The 15971-nt window shown below is 35.6% G+C and overlaps 2 protein-coding genes and 1 pseudogene across 2 annotated transcripts in view; all 3 read left to right on the plus strand.

Annotated features, from left to right (window-relative positions):
• Positions 1 to 15971, plus strand: part of LOC111508250 (eukaryotic initiation factor 4A-II) — a 47794-nt gene that overhangs the window by 3786 nt on the left and 28037 nt on the right. The gene's annotated exons all lie outside the window — the stretch shown is intronic.
• On the plus strand, positions 41 to 1904 carry LOC141479885 (eukaryotic initiation factor 4A-II-like). The gene is made up of 2 exons (XM_074173773.1): positions 41 to 196; positions 690 to 1904. Exons 1-2 carry the CDS (start codon positions 183 to 185, stop codon positions 1021 to 1023), a joined length of 348 nt encoding a protein of 115 aa, XP_074029874.1. The 5' UTR covers positions 41 to 182; the 3' UTR covers positions 1024 to 1904.
• On the plus strand, positions 1946 to 3509 carry LOC141479879 (eukaryotic initiation factor 4A-II pseudogene; annotated as a pseudogene).

Consider the following 15971-nt stretch of genomic DNA (forward strand, 5'->3'; position numbering starts at 1 on the left):
GTTCGTGCTGAATGAGGCTGATGAAATTCTGTCTCAAGGGTTCTCTGATCAAATCCATGATATTTTCAAAACTGTCAATGCGGACGTTCATGTTGTGTTACTGTCGGCGACCTTGCCAAATGGAGTGTTGAAGATAACTGAAGCTATCATGTGGACTCCAGTGCAAATTCTTGTCAAGAAAGATGAGCTCACTCTGGTAGGCATCAAACAATTTTATGTGTATATTATAACAAATTTAGCTATGTATACTAGACCTTATTAAAAAAATAATGTTGATGACATCTAATGAATGAAACGTCGTATCGCAAATCGGATCATATCAGTTTGTAACAAATACGAAACAGTTTTGACAGTTACTTTGTCACTTTTCATATCACTCGAAATAGAGATTTTGTGTGATGAGTATTGTGGAGGTTTAATGAAATATATCTAAAATCTGAGGTAGATTGGAAATGTAATAAAATATTAGGTCTTTAAGCCAACAAAGTTTGAACTTATTTCTCTAGTTATACGTCATCAGTCGATACAGTTTTCAGAGAGTCATCCTTGAGGAATGATCTTTGTGGTTTAGTTATAGTTGCAGGCAGATAAACAATAACCACAAATTTCAATGAAAAATAGCTTCAAAATACTTCTTGCAGCCGGGTTTGCAATATGTACAAAATTCGTAACGTATACTTTTTTTGCAGGAATAATGGAGATGGTATGGAAGAAGCTGCAGCTCTTGACGGACCTGCAGGCATGCAACCTGACGGAGTCATACAGACAAACTACGATACTGTCGTCGATAACTTTAACGACATGAACCTGAAAGATGGCCTTCTTAGAGGTATTTACGCCTATGGTTTTGAAAAACCGTCTGCGATTCAACAAAGGGCGATCATCCCTTGCATAAAAAAATATGACGTTATCGCCCAAGCCGAATCGGGTATTGGTAAAACAGGAACCTTCTCAATTTCAATCCTGCAGAACATTGAGACCAAGATAGAAGAGTGTCAAGCTTTGATTTTGGCTCCAACCTGAGAGCTGGCTCAACAGATCCAGAAAGTAGTGATTGCGTTAGGAGACTTTATGTCTACTAAATGCCAAGCTTGTATTGGTGGTACAAATGTCAGACAAGATATCAGGAAACTTGAAGCTGGTAGAGTATATGACATGATTAAACGTGGCGCCTTGAAAACAAGTCACATCAAGATGTTCATACTGGATGAGACTGATCAACTGCTGTCTCAAGGGTTCTCAGATCAAATCCAAGATATTTTCAAAACCGTCAATGCGGACGTTCAAGTTGTGTCACTGTTGGGGATCATGCAAAATGGGGTTATGAAGATACCTGAAGCTTACATGAGGGATCCAATGCAAATTCTTGTCTAGAAAGATAAGCTCACTCTGGAAGGCATGAAACAATTTTGTGTACGTTGTAACAAATTTATCTATGTATACTGGTCCTTATTCAAAAAAATCAAGTTGATATCTAATGAACGAAACGTCGTATGGCAAATTGGTTCATATCAGTTTGTAACAAATACAAAACAGTTTTGACAGTTATTTTGTCACTTTTCGTATCATTCGAAAAGAAGGCGGTTGAGCCAAACAACAAAATTCGACAACTGCCTGTATAATTACTTCTTCCAGCATGGTTAGGTTCATTTAGATTAACTTAAATTTATTTGTGGTTAGTATTTTAGAGGATCAATGAAATATATATAATATCTGAGGTAGATTGAAAATATAATGAATCATTAAGTCTTTAAGTCAACGAAGTTTGAACCTATTTCTCTAGTTATACCTCATCAGTGGGTACAGTTTTCAAAGAGTCATTCTTGAGGAATGACCTTTGTGGTTCAGTTATAGTTGCAGGCAGATAAACAATAACCACACATTTCAATGTAGCCGGTTTTACAATATGTTCAAAATTCGTAAAGTATAATTTTTTGCAGGAATAATGAAGATGATATGGAAGGAGCTGCAGCTCTTGGCGGACCTGCAAGAATGCAACCTGACGGAGTCATACGGACAAACTACGATACTGTCGTCGATAACTTTGACGACATGAACCTGTAAGGTTACCTTCTCAGAGGTATTCACGCCTATGGTTTTGAAAAACCGTCTGCGATTTAACAAAGAGCGATCATCCCTTGCATAAAAGGATATGAGGTTATCGTCCAAGTCCAATGGGGTACTGGTAAAACAGCAACCTTCTCAATTTCAATCCTGCAGAACATAGATACCAAGATAGATAAGTGACAAGCTTTGATTTTAGCTCCAACCCGCTAGCTGGCTCTGCAGATCCAGAAAGTAGTGCTGGCGTTAGGAAACTTTATGTCTACTAAATGCCATGCTTGCATTGGTGGTACAAATGTGATATAATTAAACGTGGTGCCTTGAGAACAAGTCCCATCAAGATGTTCGTACTGGATGAAGCTGATGAAATGCTCTCTCAAGGGTTCTCATATCAAATCCAAGATATTTTCAAAACCGTCAATGCGGACGTTCAAGTTGTTGTTGCTATTCCTAGAGATATGGAGCAAAAAGAGAGAGATATATCATTATGAGACAGTTCAGAACCGGATCTTCCAGGATCCTAATCACTGCAGATTTGTTGGCTTGTGGTATCGATGTGCAACAAGTTTCACTTGTTATAAATTAGGTACTTATCTTCACTTATACTTATATACAAGTCCATTCCAAATCATATATCAAATTTGAACTGGTTTAACATAAATGTTTCAATTACGCACATGATGCAATACTAATTTTGGTCACAAGATTTCAGAATCACTAAAATTGTTATACTTTTTTATTTAATGATGCTATATTTCCACCAAGATCGCTGATGGTACTGATGTGAATTGTTTCATAACTGATGATGATAATCAAATAACGACCATATTTATTTATAAAGACACTTTTCAATACTTTTTTTTGTTTTCTAGGATTGGTCGTGGCGGCAGGTTTGGTCATACCTACTGAAATACATCGAACACTTTTATAATACCAAGATTGATGGAATGCCTATGAATATGGCTGACCTGATTTAGAAAGTGAGTGTGCGAAGTTGAACTGGGAAATATTCAGTATTAACTATTATTGATTTTTCTGAGATTGTCAAATATTTTATATCATTTTGCCAGCTGAGAATTGAGAATAAAACCATCTAAGTTGAGAATTCAAAAGTGACTACTTTCAAAAATAGAATAAGTTGCTTTTTGTTTTAGAGTGTTATTTGTATTTAAAGTATAAAATTAGTATTTACGTAATCCTGGAAACGTGCGGGTGTGGCAAACTTGAGGGATTCCCTAATTATTATGGCATTTCACATAGTGATCAAATTTCTCCAGTGATAGACTTCGGAAAATTTGTCCGTCTCCACGAGAATTTAATTGGTGTTTCTAGAGGTTATTATATTCATAACCGGGATAGAAATTAGTTTGTACTTAACTTGTCAATTTCTTTAGGTAAACTTTTGTAATGGTGTCTGTATAAGTAATAAAATTGTTCAAAGTGAATGTTGGTATTTTTAAATATGCAATGTAACTATGGAATAATATTCGTTATAAACAGGGTTCAATACTGTTCCCTAACTCTAAATCTGGCCTCTATTTCTATTTAACAGGGTGCACTTTCATACACATTATTTTAACAGAGTGATTGACATAAAGGTAAACAATGGGCTGTGTATTTTCAGACTTACAAAAGCATCCAAATTCTAGTGTCAGGTACCGAGTTTAGATAGTTTTCATCTATTCAATAGCCGTTCTCCAAAGCGTGTTGAGAGACACTGAAATCAGATATGTGTTCTTAGGAACAAATTAGAATAGCTCGCTTTGTCTGACCGATATATTTTTTGTCATAGTTCTCACCGCTTTTTCATATATTCCTCACTCTTCATTTTCCATCATTTCTTAACGGTTACCTTATATTTGTAGAAGTGTGTAAAAAAAATTGAAGGCTATTTTCACAATCAATATGATCTCATTCGTTAGTGTATCTTGGTTCATACGGAAGAGCAATGCACTATGAATTAATTTCTTTTTGAAAAGTCGAAGATTTGCCCTAATTTTACGTTTCTTGGTTAATTCATACCCGTTGAAGAATACCCGTTGCTTTCAGATATGTCCCTGATAACATTTTTCTCATTATCATATCTTTACTCCAGAGGAACGTAACAAGCTTATGGACAATAAAATTTTGGTCCTGCCATTTTGTGTTGTGGACAAAGGTGTGAGATCTCAGGAATATATCTGAAAGTACTAGTATTCTTTCTATAGACATTAAATACTGGTTATTCCTAATCACATGGCATATAAGAATGATAACTCGTCGTCTAAATCATAAACCTATAACTACAAATTTATTTGGTAATGAACCTAATTACTTATAAATTAATCTTTCCGGAGGCTTGACATTACATTTTGACCTCCCCGTATTTGTAATAGATTCACCTCTATGACCTAATGTTTCGGGAATCAAAACAGAACCTTGAAATTCTTCAGATGAACTTGAGCAGTTTGGTTCAACGATTTCAGATTTTTCTTCATTTTGTTCATTATCAGCGATAGGTAAAAGACATTTAACATCTGATTTCAAGATCCGATTTGTATGGCTTTTTTTCCAAAATCGGATATATCTTGCCAGGTATAGGCCATTCTTCATGAATTTGATATCTTTTTTTTTCGTAATATCCAAAAATAATAGAATAGTTCCATTTGAAAAAATCGTGTTTCATCAGTTTTCTTGATGTTATGTTTTAAGTGGAAATTTCGACTACCCTGTGAATTATTTTCGAAAATTCGATGGACCTGTAAATGACTTGATGCTTAAGGTGTGAAATTTTACTTTTCAACTGTTACTGTTTTTGAGTTATGATTTTTTCGGAGTAGTGCTGTAACTGTCAAATTTTTCAGAAAAAAATTAATATCTCGAAAAATAACAAATTTGGGTATAGGCAAAGTGGGTCTGAAATGTACTGAGAAATTAAAAAATGTAATAAAATACAGGGTGTCCCAGTTGAAATAAGGAAGTTGCCCTCAACTTCCGGTATAACGGAAAGAGACCGGAAGTTGAAAATATTTTAGTTGAGAAGGTCATTTTGTAAAACCCACTACCACAAAATTTCAAGTTTTTATTTTGAATCGTTCTCCATATATTCCTAACGAACGCTCGTCGTGAAAGACCCTGTATATGTACATTCGCCAATAATTTTTTTATGATCGCAGGTATCCATGTTACTTTGTTTGTTGAACGATAATCTTTCACAATAACGTGTTCATTGACGTTAAATGTCGGTCTTTCGTTCCCTCCAAAATTTTCTATTTGTTCTGCTTGCTTTTGGAGAACTTTTTTCCTGATTTCGTCTATATACAGGAGGTCTAAGCAAGTTGAGTTTTGTACGTATATCACGCCCGAAAACCAAAACTGAAGGAGAAATACCTGTTGTGGAATATACAGACGTTCTGTTACAGAACGTATGTAATCGAACAGGAAATTGTTTAATTCTGCAGAAATATAAATATTTATATTATTGCCAAGAGCATTTTTCAATGAATTTTTGACAATTTTTACTGTTACCTCTGCAGCACCGTTTGACTAAGGATTGATAGGAGGTGACGTTACTTGTGTGATATCGTAATTTTCCAAAAATGACTGAAATTCAGAACTTGTGAAATTCCGGGTATTGTCAGGTACTAAATAGTAAAACTTGAAGAAATCGTTTTTTTTAGTGAAGATTTCAATCCATTTAGAATGTGCATCTAGTCCAATTAAAAAGTAATAATCCAAAAATTGTCCAAAATAATCGATATGTTCTCTGTTAAAAATTTCTTCAGGCCATTTTCAAGGAATAAATGTATTTTTTTGAGGACTGGCCTTATTGAGAGAACAATTTTGACATTCTTTGGTTAGTTTTTCGATACCGTCATTGATACCTGGCCAATACATTTTTGCCCCTTTCAGCAGAAGTGAGCTTTCCCACTTGACGAACAGCCTTCGGGGCGAGAACTTTTTGACGTTTGTGCACGCATCTGACTCCGGTTTCATCACAGTTATAAATGTTGGAAGGTGGAAATCTGTACTGTGTTATTAGTCTTTCCATGTTGTCATAAAATATATTGACTTGCGGTTTATTAAACCCTACGGCTCGCATCATGCTTGTCGACACATGTGCTCTCAATGAAAAGTCCGGATGTATCTGCATAAAATCATAATAAAACTCCTTCCCAGCAGCTTGCTTTTCTTTGTTGAAACGATGGGGAATCTTCATTGCTTCAGCCAAGTCGAAAGCTAACTTCAGAAAATCCGTTTTCATCAGCGGCAGACATCTATTGGATAAATCTTTTACGTGGTCCACTAAAACTTGTTCGTACTAGGGTCACTTCTTCTCCACGGTTCAATGCCGATGTTTCATCATGTAGAGTGCTTTTTGGGATATTGTAGCGTAGTGAAGCTTCCCTCAAATTCATTTCTTTGTTATTAGTCAGTGGGCTATGTTTGAAGACTGGCAGTAAACAAATCTAAAGAAATTAAAATTACCTTTAAACGTTCAAGCCAGTCTCGAATATACCTACACAGTAGGTTGAATGGACTGAAGCTTATCAGAAAACAACTACTCCCTTGGCTAATACCACGAAGGGCGTTGGATTATATCCGACAGGCGTCAGTACAGGAATCTTCAAAGAAAATTTACTGCATTTAGTGCATTTACAATTGGCAATGCAACTGAAAGAGTCTACCTTCAATTTTGGAACGGGCACACTTGTAGACTGGTTTCGGGCTCATTAGCCACTCATCAGTGCAAAATAGTGGCCACCATCGACCTAAAGTCAATGATATTCCATAATTGAATATCGGAATTCTTTCAGAGTATTTCATTCCTCTTCCTAAGTTGGAGCGAACAACAAAATGTAGCTCCATCTAGTGGACGAGGTACTAACCGACTGCATATCCGAAATGTGCCCGATTCCACTGAATAAGGAAGAAAAACTTTCTTATTAATCAGTGGGCTATGCTTGAAGGCTGGCAGTAAACAAATCTAAAGAAATGAACTTTAAACGTTCAAGACAGTCTAGAATATACTTACACAATAGGTTGAATGGACTGACGCCTATCAGGAAACAACTACTCCCCTGGCTAATACCACGAAGGGCGTTGGATTATATCCGACAGACGTCAGTACAGGAATCCGAGTCAAGTCAACCAATTATAAAATCAAAATCCATTAACAAAAATACAACTTTTGCCTAAATATATTTAGGAACTTCAATTAGGCTTTGGTAAAAAAAATTTGGCAATGGCACCAAGTACCGGACGGCCTCAACTTCGAACCCCTAGCGCCGGACACTATTGAAACGCCGTGCATCGGTCGCATATATACAGGGTGTCCCTGGACTTCCTCTTTTCCTCTCGAGAATGTATAGATGGGGTCAAAATATCACCAGTACTTCATATAACTTTTTTTCCTAAAATCCTTCGTTACCAAGTAACGGGCCCTCGAAGTTACAAAATGAAAAATGTTTTTCTTTGATAACTTTTCAAGTGAATATTCAAAATCATCCAAATTTTGGTAATTGACTAAACAAATGAGTTCCTTCGATGAGCTTTCATGCAGGAGTCAGTTGTTTTGCTACAAAGTCAGGAACGGTCTACCCCCGATGGTCCACACCCCAAAACTTTGAAATGACAGATATTTTTCAATATTTTTCAACAAATTAAGGTTACTTGGACAATTTTATGAATAAAAGTACTCGTGTGGAAAGTCGATCGGAGCAACGAGTCTTGATAAAAATGTAGTTTCACTCGACGACATCAAACCCGCTCGTCCACCATTATTTGAAATGAATAATTATCAAAGCAGAAATAATAATGATAACGTTAATTCAACAACATTTATCCTGAGATGTCTACCATTATTCGAAAATATTAGTTTTTAAGGAAAATGGAAATGATAGGTAAAATGTTCATAACGAATTTTTATAATGCAAACACGTTTAACTAACGAAACTCAAGAGCCTCAAGAGCAAACAGAAATGAAAAATCCGCTACAGAAACTGCTCGATATGACCACCTTCTCTCTTTATACATTTTCTTAGTCTGCGAAGACACCCTCTCTGTACTTGAAATAGCATTCCAGGGTCGTTTCGTATGGCTTCACAATGTAATGTTATTCTATTCAACAATGCATCTCTTGTGTGAATAGGTGTAGCGTAAACAAGGCTTTTTAGATGCCCCCACAGAAAGAAATCCAATGGATTTAAATCCGGAGACCGCGATGGCCATGAATATGGCCCACCTCTACCAATCCATCTATTGTGGAAAATATGGTTCAGATGGTCACGCACAATCAAACTAAAATGAGGAGGAGCGCCATCATGCATAAACCACATATCTCTTCGGGTTTGCAATGGAACATGTTCCAAACGTCCATTCAAATTGTTCTGAATGAACTCCAAATAACGTTCTCCATTCAATCGGTCCTGTAGAACGAATGGTCCTATAAGATGGTTTCCTATGATACCAGCCCAAACATTCACGTTGAATTTCCGTTGGTGTTTGGTTTGCAATATCCCATGGGGATTTTCTTCGGCCCATATATGGAGATTATGAGAGTTGATAACTCCATCTCTACTGAAACCTGCTTCATCAGTGAATAAAACTCGATTAATAAAAGTCATATCCTCTCTTTGCCTATCCATAAACCAATTGGCATATTCCAGTCGTGCTGGAAAATCTTGAGGTGTCATGGCATGTACCTTCTGGATGTGAAATGGGTGGAGCAGTTGTTCCCTAATTATTCTATGTACATACAAAATATGGAATGAATTCGATATTTCATAGTAGAGTAGCTTGTTAGTTTAAAAACACCACGAATCTACAGAACTTGATATTTCTTTTGAAAAAATATCTGCTATCACAATTGTGACTTAATCTTCCATATAGGTACTGTACTTTTTGATTACGACTTCATTTCAGCATACTTTGTATTATTCCTGTTATAAATGTTGTTGAATTAACGTTATCATTATTATTTCTGCTTTGATAATTATTCATTTCAAATAATGGTGGACGAGCGGGTTTGATGTCGTCGAGTAGAACTACATTTTTATCAAGACTCGTTGCTCCGATCGACTTTCCACACGAGTACTTTTATTCATAAAATTGTCCAAGTAACCTTATTTTGTTGAAAAATATTGAAAAATATCTGTCATTTCAAAGTTTTGGGGTGTGGACCATCGGGGGTAGTCCGTTCCTGACTTTGTAGCAAAACAACTGACTCCTGCATGAAAGCTCATCGACGGAATTCATTTGTTTAGTCAATTACCAAAATTTGGATGATTTTGAATATTCACTTGAAAAGTTATCAAAGAAAAACATTTTTCATTTTGTAACTTCGAGGGCCCGTAACTTGGTTACGAAGACTTTTAGGAAAAAAAGTTATATGAAGTACTGGTGATATTTTGACCCCATCTATACATTCCCGAGAGGAAAAGAGGAAGTCCAGGGACACCCTGTATACATCTTCACATTCAGGAATGTCGACACATGCTTCATGAGCCCACTCTTGACAACTAGATCATTGTATCCAGTCCTCGTCGTGGTCCACTAAGCACACTAAGCAAGTAGTTATTCCGAAGTTACATATTTTAGTTAATGGGTTCTTTTTCTTTGTTTCATGTCGAGTTTTTCCTTTGGCCTTCACACCTTTGGTTCGTTTCTCCTTCTCTTCTATTGCTGTTTTGAACTTGGATCCCACTCTTTTCTTTTTTCCTTGAGGTTTCTTCCATTCTCCTTTTCTTCAGCAGCAATTTTGTACGGTGATGATGTTAGAATTCCACTTCTTTCATTTTTTCTCTTCCGAACCGCTGATGGTGACAATTCATGGACAATCTGAACAACATCTGGATCAAAGCTCGTCGACGGCTTGGGACTGCTGATTATTGGTTAGTTGATAGATTATCTAGAAGACTAGAAGTGACAGTTGTGTATCGCAGGACGTCACGGAAACTTCCCCGCTGCAACTTGGTACGTTTAAGGAAGTTTCTGGCTCTTCTAGTGGAATATTGGTCATATCTGCAGCCAAATAATCCACGTCAAAAAATGAATGACTATCAAATGGGTAAATTCCTTTGCATTTAAACCCAGACACCGCAATATTCAGCTGAGCTACTTTAGTAAACGCTTCTGTGAGCAGACCAGCAATATCGTATTCGAGATCCGGTGTTTGAAAGAAATGCAGTGAAAGCAATAATCATGATAACAGTGTATTCCATTCTAAGAATTCTTCTACGCTATAATATCCCTTATTAGTTAATAGCTCCTTTATTTGTTTTTTAAATGGTATAATATGCCAATCTTTGATATCTTGAGGCAACGTATTGAATAATATTATGCCACTATATGCAAGTGATTCCTTGAATGTCGATGTTTTATGTTTTGGGATAGTTAATAAATGTCTATTTCGTGTTGCATAGTTATGAACTATTGATTCATCTCTCAGATTGGGTACATAATTTTTCACATGGAGCAGAGCTTTATATATATATATATATATATATATATATATATATATATATATATGATGAGCTGTTTTCTCGGGTTTCGCTCCGTGTTCTGTGTATTTTCTCCCCATAAGGATTATTTTCACAACGTTTCGGCAAAGTCTCATTTGCCATCTTTTGGTGATGTCTGGTTTTTTCAACTAGACTGATTACTTCGAACTCTGTGTCTCAATTTATAGGGATGGATGTAAAACATCCATCCCTATAAATTGAGACACAGAGTTCGAAGTAATCAGTCTAGTTGAAAAAACCAGACATCACCAGAAGATGGCAAATGAGACTTTGCCGAAACGTTGTGAAAAATAATCCTTATGGGGAGAAAATACACAGAACACGGAGCGAAACCCGAGAAAACAGCTCATCATACTTTATCCGTGAGAATCTTCGAGTTAACATATATATATATATATATATATATATATATATATATATATATATATATATATATATATTAATATATATATATATATATATATAGATACACGGTAGCGTTAGTATCTTGTTCTTGAAGAAAGCAGGTCTACACCTATCCCTGGGTGCAATATTAAAAATAGTTCTAATTATTCTTTTTTGAACAATAAAAACACGTTTTGCCCCCACAGAAGAACCCCACATTAATACATTTTGAGCCATATGTGAGTACGCCAATGAATAGTAAACAGTCCAGATACCATCTAAACTGAGCACGTCTTTGACCTGTCGTATTGCAAATAACGCTTTATTCAATTTTTTTGCAGACAAGGTTTCATCTATAAACATACCAAGGAGTTTGGCTGTTTTCGAGAGTAACATATCATTTTCAATCGAAAGTTCGTGTCTAGTAGAATAGTATTGTTTGCATTTTGCACTGTTCTTTGAACTTCTAGGCCAACCAAATCTAACGTATTTGAGTATTTTTTGTAAGACTTCGTCAAACTGTATGTGTTGCCTAATATGCTCAAAACGAACAGTAGGCAATCCATTTTCAGAAAAATAGTTGATATAATCAACATCAACAGTTTTTCACTCACCATCACCTCCACTCACGTGAAAGAAAATCTGCATTATTTTCTGCGGACTTCACATATTCAATCTATGACCGCCCAGCGGCTTAACCTATTCGCTGAATACTGCGGTATACCCTTTTTGGGATTGAAAATTGTCATTGAAGGCTTATTATCGGTTACCAAAATGAACTCTCTGTTGTACAAGTACTGGTTGAATTTGCACAAAGCTTAAATGATACTGATACCTTCCCTGTCAATCTGACTATAGTCTATTTCAAAAGAGTGTAGAGTAATAAATCATGAAGTGTCATAAAATTTGCCTGAATTTCGTTGTCGTCCATGGGCGTAGGCAAATCTTAGGATTATTAAACTTAATAATTAAAGTAAATTAAAAATTACAGACATAGATAATAATAAAAGGCCATTTTTGGGAAGTAATTTGGTCTAAAACTAAGTACCTACATGTATTTAGGTAAGTAAAATTTCTTAAAAAAAGATTAAGATTAATTTTAGTGGTTCTTGTAAACTTATTTAATATGCAATTTGGGTTCATATACTTGAGCATGATTTCTCAAAAAAGGGTTAACACTTAGTTCCGAGGTGCCATGTCATTATAATAATCCCTTTTTGACCCTGCCCACCAATCATGCAATACCTATTAAACCCAGGTAATTAAGAAAAAGGGTTTAAATATATTGTAATGGTGTCTTAAACATTCGAGTTATAATAGTAATTGTTACTACACCAATTAAACGTACAGTGATATTGTGATATAGAAATAGTGAAAAAGTTATAAAATGGGGACATTTACTCCAAAGAAAAGAAGTGTAAAAAATTCTCCGCTATCTGTTTGCGAAAAAGTTATAATTTTAAATGTATATGATTGCATAAAACACGATCACCCTAGTTTGTCTGTGCAAGAAAGTGTTGAGCGATGTGCCCGAATGACTGGAATTGGACAGTCCACGATTTTTAAATTATTGCGAGAAAGAAAGATATCAGGCCAGGTAAGTCCATGCAAGAGAAAATCAGGAAGACCAATAAAAATCTTAGATGAAGACACCAAATGTGACATAAGATTAGTTCATTCGTTTTATTTTAAAAAGGAAATACCCACTCTTGAAAAAATATTTATCGAGATGAGCCAAGATAACGATATTCCTTTGATATCCAGAAAACTTTTATGGAAAACTTTAAAAAGTATGAATTTTGCCTGGGAAAAGCACAATCGAAAATATTTGACAACTATAAAGCAGTACCGCAGAGAGCAAAAGAAAATTTTTTATCTTGATGAGACGTGGATAAACGAAGGTTATATAGTCAAAAAAATGTGGCAAGATAAAAATATAACAAGTTCTCGCCAAGCTTTCATAGAAGGCCTTTCGACGGGTATTAAAGTGCCTTCGGGAAAAGGGAAGAGGCTTATAATTGCTCACATTGGAAGCGAAGACGGATTTTTAAAAGAAGGTTTGTTAAGCTTTGAGTCGTGCCGGACGGGAGATTATCATGAGGACATGAATTCGGATGTCTTCGAAGACTACTTCGGGGAAATGTTAAAATTTCTTTCAGCTGATTCGGTCGTGGTTATGGATAATGCAAGCTACCATTCAAGGCGCTTAGAGAAGGTACCAACTTCAGCTTGGAGAAAGCAAGAAATTATTAACTGGCTGTCAAATAAAGGTATTCAGTTTGAGACGAATTCAGTAACGAAGGAACTACTAGCCATAGTAAAACAACATAAATCTCGCTTCATGAAATATGCCGTAGAAGATGTAGCAGAAAAGTATAAAGTAACTGTGCTGCGCCTACCGCCATATCATTGCGAATTAAATCCTATAGAACTTATATGGGCACAAGGATATGTTGCAAGGCACAATACCACATTTAAAATGAAAGATGTCAAGGTATTGTTTGATCAAGCCATTATGGAAATCACATCAGAAAACTGGCAAAAAGCAATCCAGCATGTTTTAAAAGAGGAAGATAAAATGTGGGAACTGGACAACTTGGTCGATCAGGTGGTTGACCCTATAATTATAACACCAGGGGATGATGACAGTTCTTCGGATGAAGACTATACTGATGTAGAATAATTTAATTGAATTGTAAATATACTGTAGCGGGATAAGCAATCTGGACAGAGACCAGTGTATCAGTGACAGTGACACTTTTGCTTAGGTTAGGGTTTAGAATTAAGGGTAGTCTGAATAATTATTTTCTCGGAAGGTTCTCGAAAATTGTACCTAGTAATCTCTAGAACATTCAATTAGGGTATAAATAGAGTGTTGTTAAACGTTAAGGGAAGTTCACAGTTTTAGTATTGTTCAAGTGTCAAATTGTAATAACGTATCCAGTAAAGTTCTTGTCGTTTTTGTGAATAAATTGATTTAAAGTCCCCACAAGTGTTTCAATACGTAAAGTTCGTTCGTGTGTGTTTGTGAGTATTTCCCGATTTCGGTTCGTATATATTTTATTGTTACATTTTATATTTTTTTAATAACACTGTTCTGCTGTATTAAATTTTTATTTCCTTTAATATAATTTTTATGAATGCATATTCTTTTGGCAATTATCCCACTAGCGCGCCTCTGGCTCAGTATTTATCCGTCGATAACAATGGACAAATCCCTTAAAACAGGGTGATACCTACCTGCTCTTTATGAAACGACATAATTTTGCAATGCGGACTAGGGAAGTGACAGAATTTATTGACGGATCACCCTGTAGCGCTTTTGAATACTTAATGAGATTTTATTACTCTACACTCTTTTGAAATAGACTATAACATTTCTCGGCATCCGAGAGCGTACGGGCTCGCATATGCTATATGTTTCTCTATTTTATTTGGTAAGACATGGCTTATCAAACATCCAATACCATAGCTCATAGTCAGGATTATAATGTGTTAATACACTTGCTGACAATAATAAATCTTTTTTTTTTTTTAATGTGGAATCACACTCACGACTCCAATACGGTATTTAGCACTGTTGCTACGTTTGGAATGAATTTTTGTTTGAAGGTGGTTGACAATGTTTCGTGGTGTATTTCATCAGTTCGGACTTCCATTGTCTAATATGATATAAATTGATCTGAAATTTCTGAATGAATTTACCATAATAATTTATCATTCCGAGTATGGATTTCAATTGGGTGACATTTTTGCGAACGGGAGCATTTTTTATCGCAAGAAGTTTGTCTTAAGGCGTATGCAACTGGTCATTATTGATTATATAACTCAAATATTGTACTTCTGACTGGTGAACACTACATTTATCAACACTGACTCATAAACCGGCTTCTTGTAAACGATAAAAAACCTTTTCTAGTCGCGAGTTGTGCTCAATATTATTTTTTCCGCAAATTAAAATATCATCTAGAAAAACTACAGATCCTTCAATATTCTGCACTAGGGATCCATAATTTTTTGAAATTTGGCGCATGCGCAAGCAACATTGTACGGTAGACGTAGATTATGGATGGATTTCGTAACCAATTCTTTTGATTTATCATCTAAACATATCTGGGCATAGGCGTGAGATAGGTCAATTTTTGAAAAAACTGCCCTGCCCTATAATCTAGAAAATAAATCTTCTATCCTAGGAAGAGGAAATTGATCAATTTTAAGAACAGGATTGATAGATTTCTTGAAATTTCCTTATATGCGGACTGAACTGTCTATTTTCATAACGGGAACGATGGGAGTTGCCCATGGTAAATAATTAACAGATTTCAAAATTCTCAACTCTACCAATCTGATTAGTTCAGTCTGATTAGTTTAGTCCCGGCGCAAATACTCCTTCATATTTTTTTTCATTTTCTCGATACTAGTATAAGTATCGAAGTAATTCACTGAAACCGTGATTTTCAGGTGGAAAAGCCTAATAAAATCACGTCCCAGTATTGGAATTGCCCTATTCCTAATGATAAATATTTCTATAACGTGAGACACATCATTATAAAATATTTAGCTTGAAAAATGCCTAAAGGTGTCATTTCTTCGCCATTATAAAAATGCAAAACCTTGTGTGATGGAATGAGTGGATACTTTTTTGAAAGCTCAAAAATTTTCTGAAACCGCTGAAATACTCGCTCCTGAGTCCAGTTGAAAACAATATTCTTTTTCGCCAATTAATAAGGTTCATCACTCACCGAACATGAGTTGATCGAAAAACATTCATCATCTTTTACTTCTAGAAAATTTTGAAAATCTCTCAAATTGTTCTTTCTACCGTGTTTATTTGGACATACTGGTGACAGATGTCCCTTGATTTTACACAAGTTACGCCAAAATTCGCGATAACAACACTTGTTCGATGGGTGGTTTGCCCTTTCACAAACTACACATTTTTTACTCGCACTTCCACTTGCACTTGCTGATGGTCAACTCGTCACAGGATACATAGTATGAGGTTTCTCTCTGAGTGACACG

This window comes from Leptinotarsa decemlineata, unplaced genomic scaffold, assembly GCF_025532065.1.
Source record: "Leptinotarsa decemlineata unplaced genomic scaffold, Ldec_3_MD MMD2_tig00000505_RagTag_RagTag, whole genome shotgun sequence".
Classification (NCBI taxonomy): Eukaryota; Metazoa; Arthropoda; class Insecta; order Coleoptera; family Chrysomelidae; genus Leptinotarsa; species Leptinotarsa decemlineata.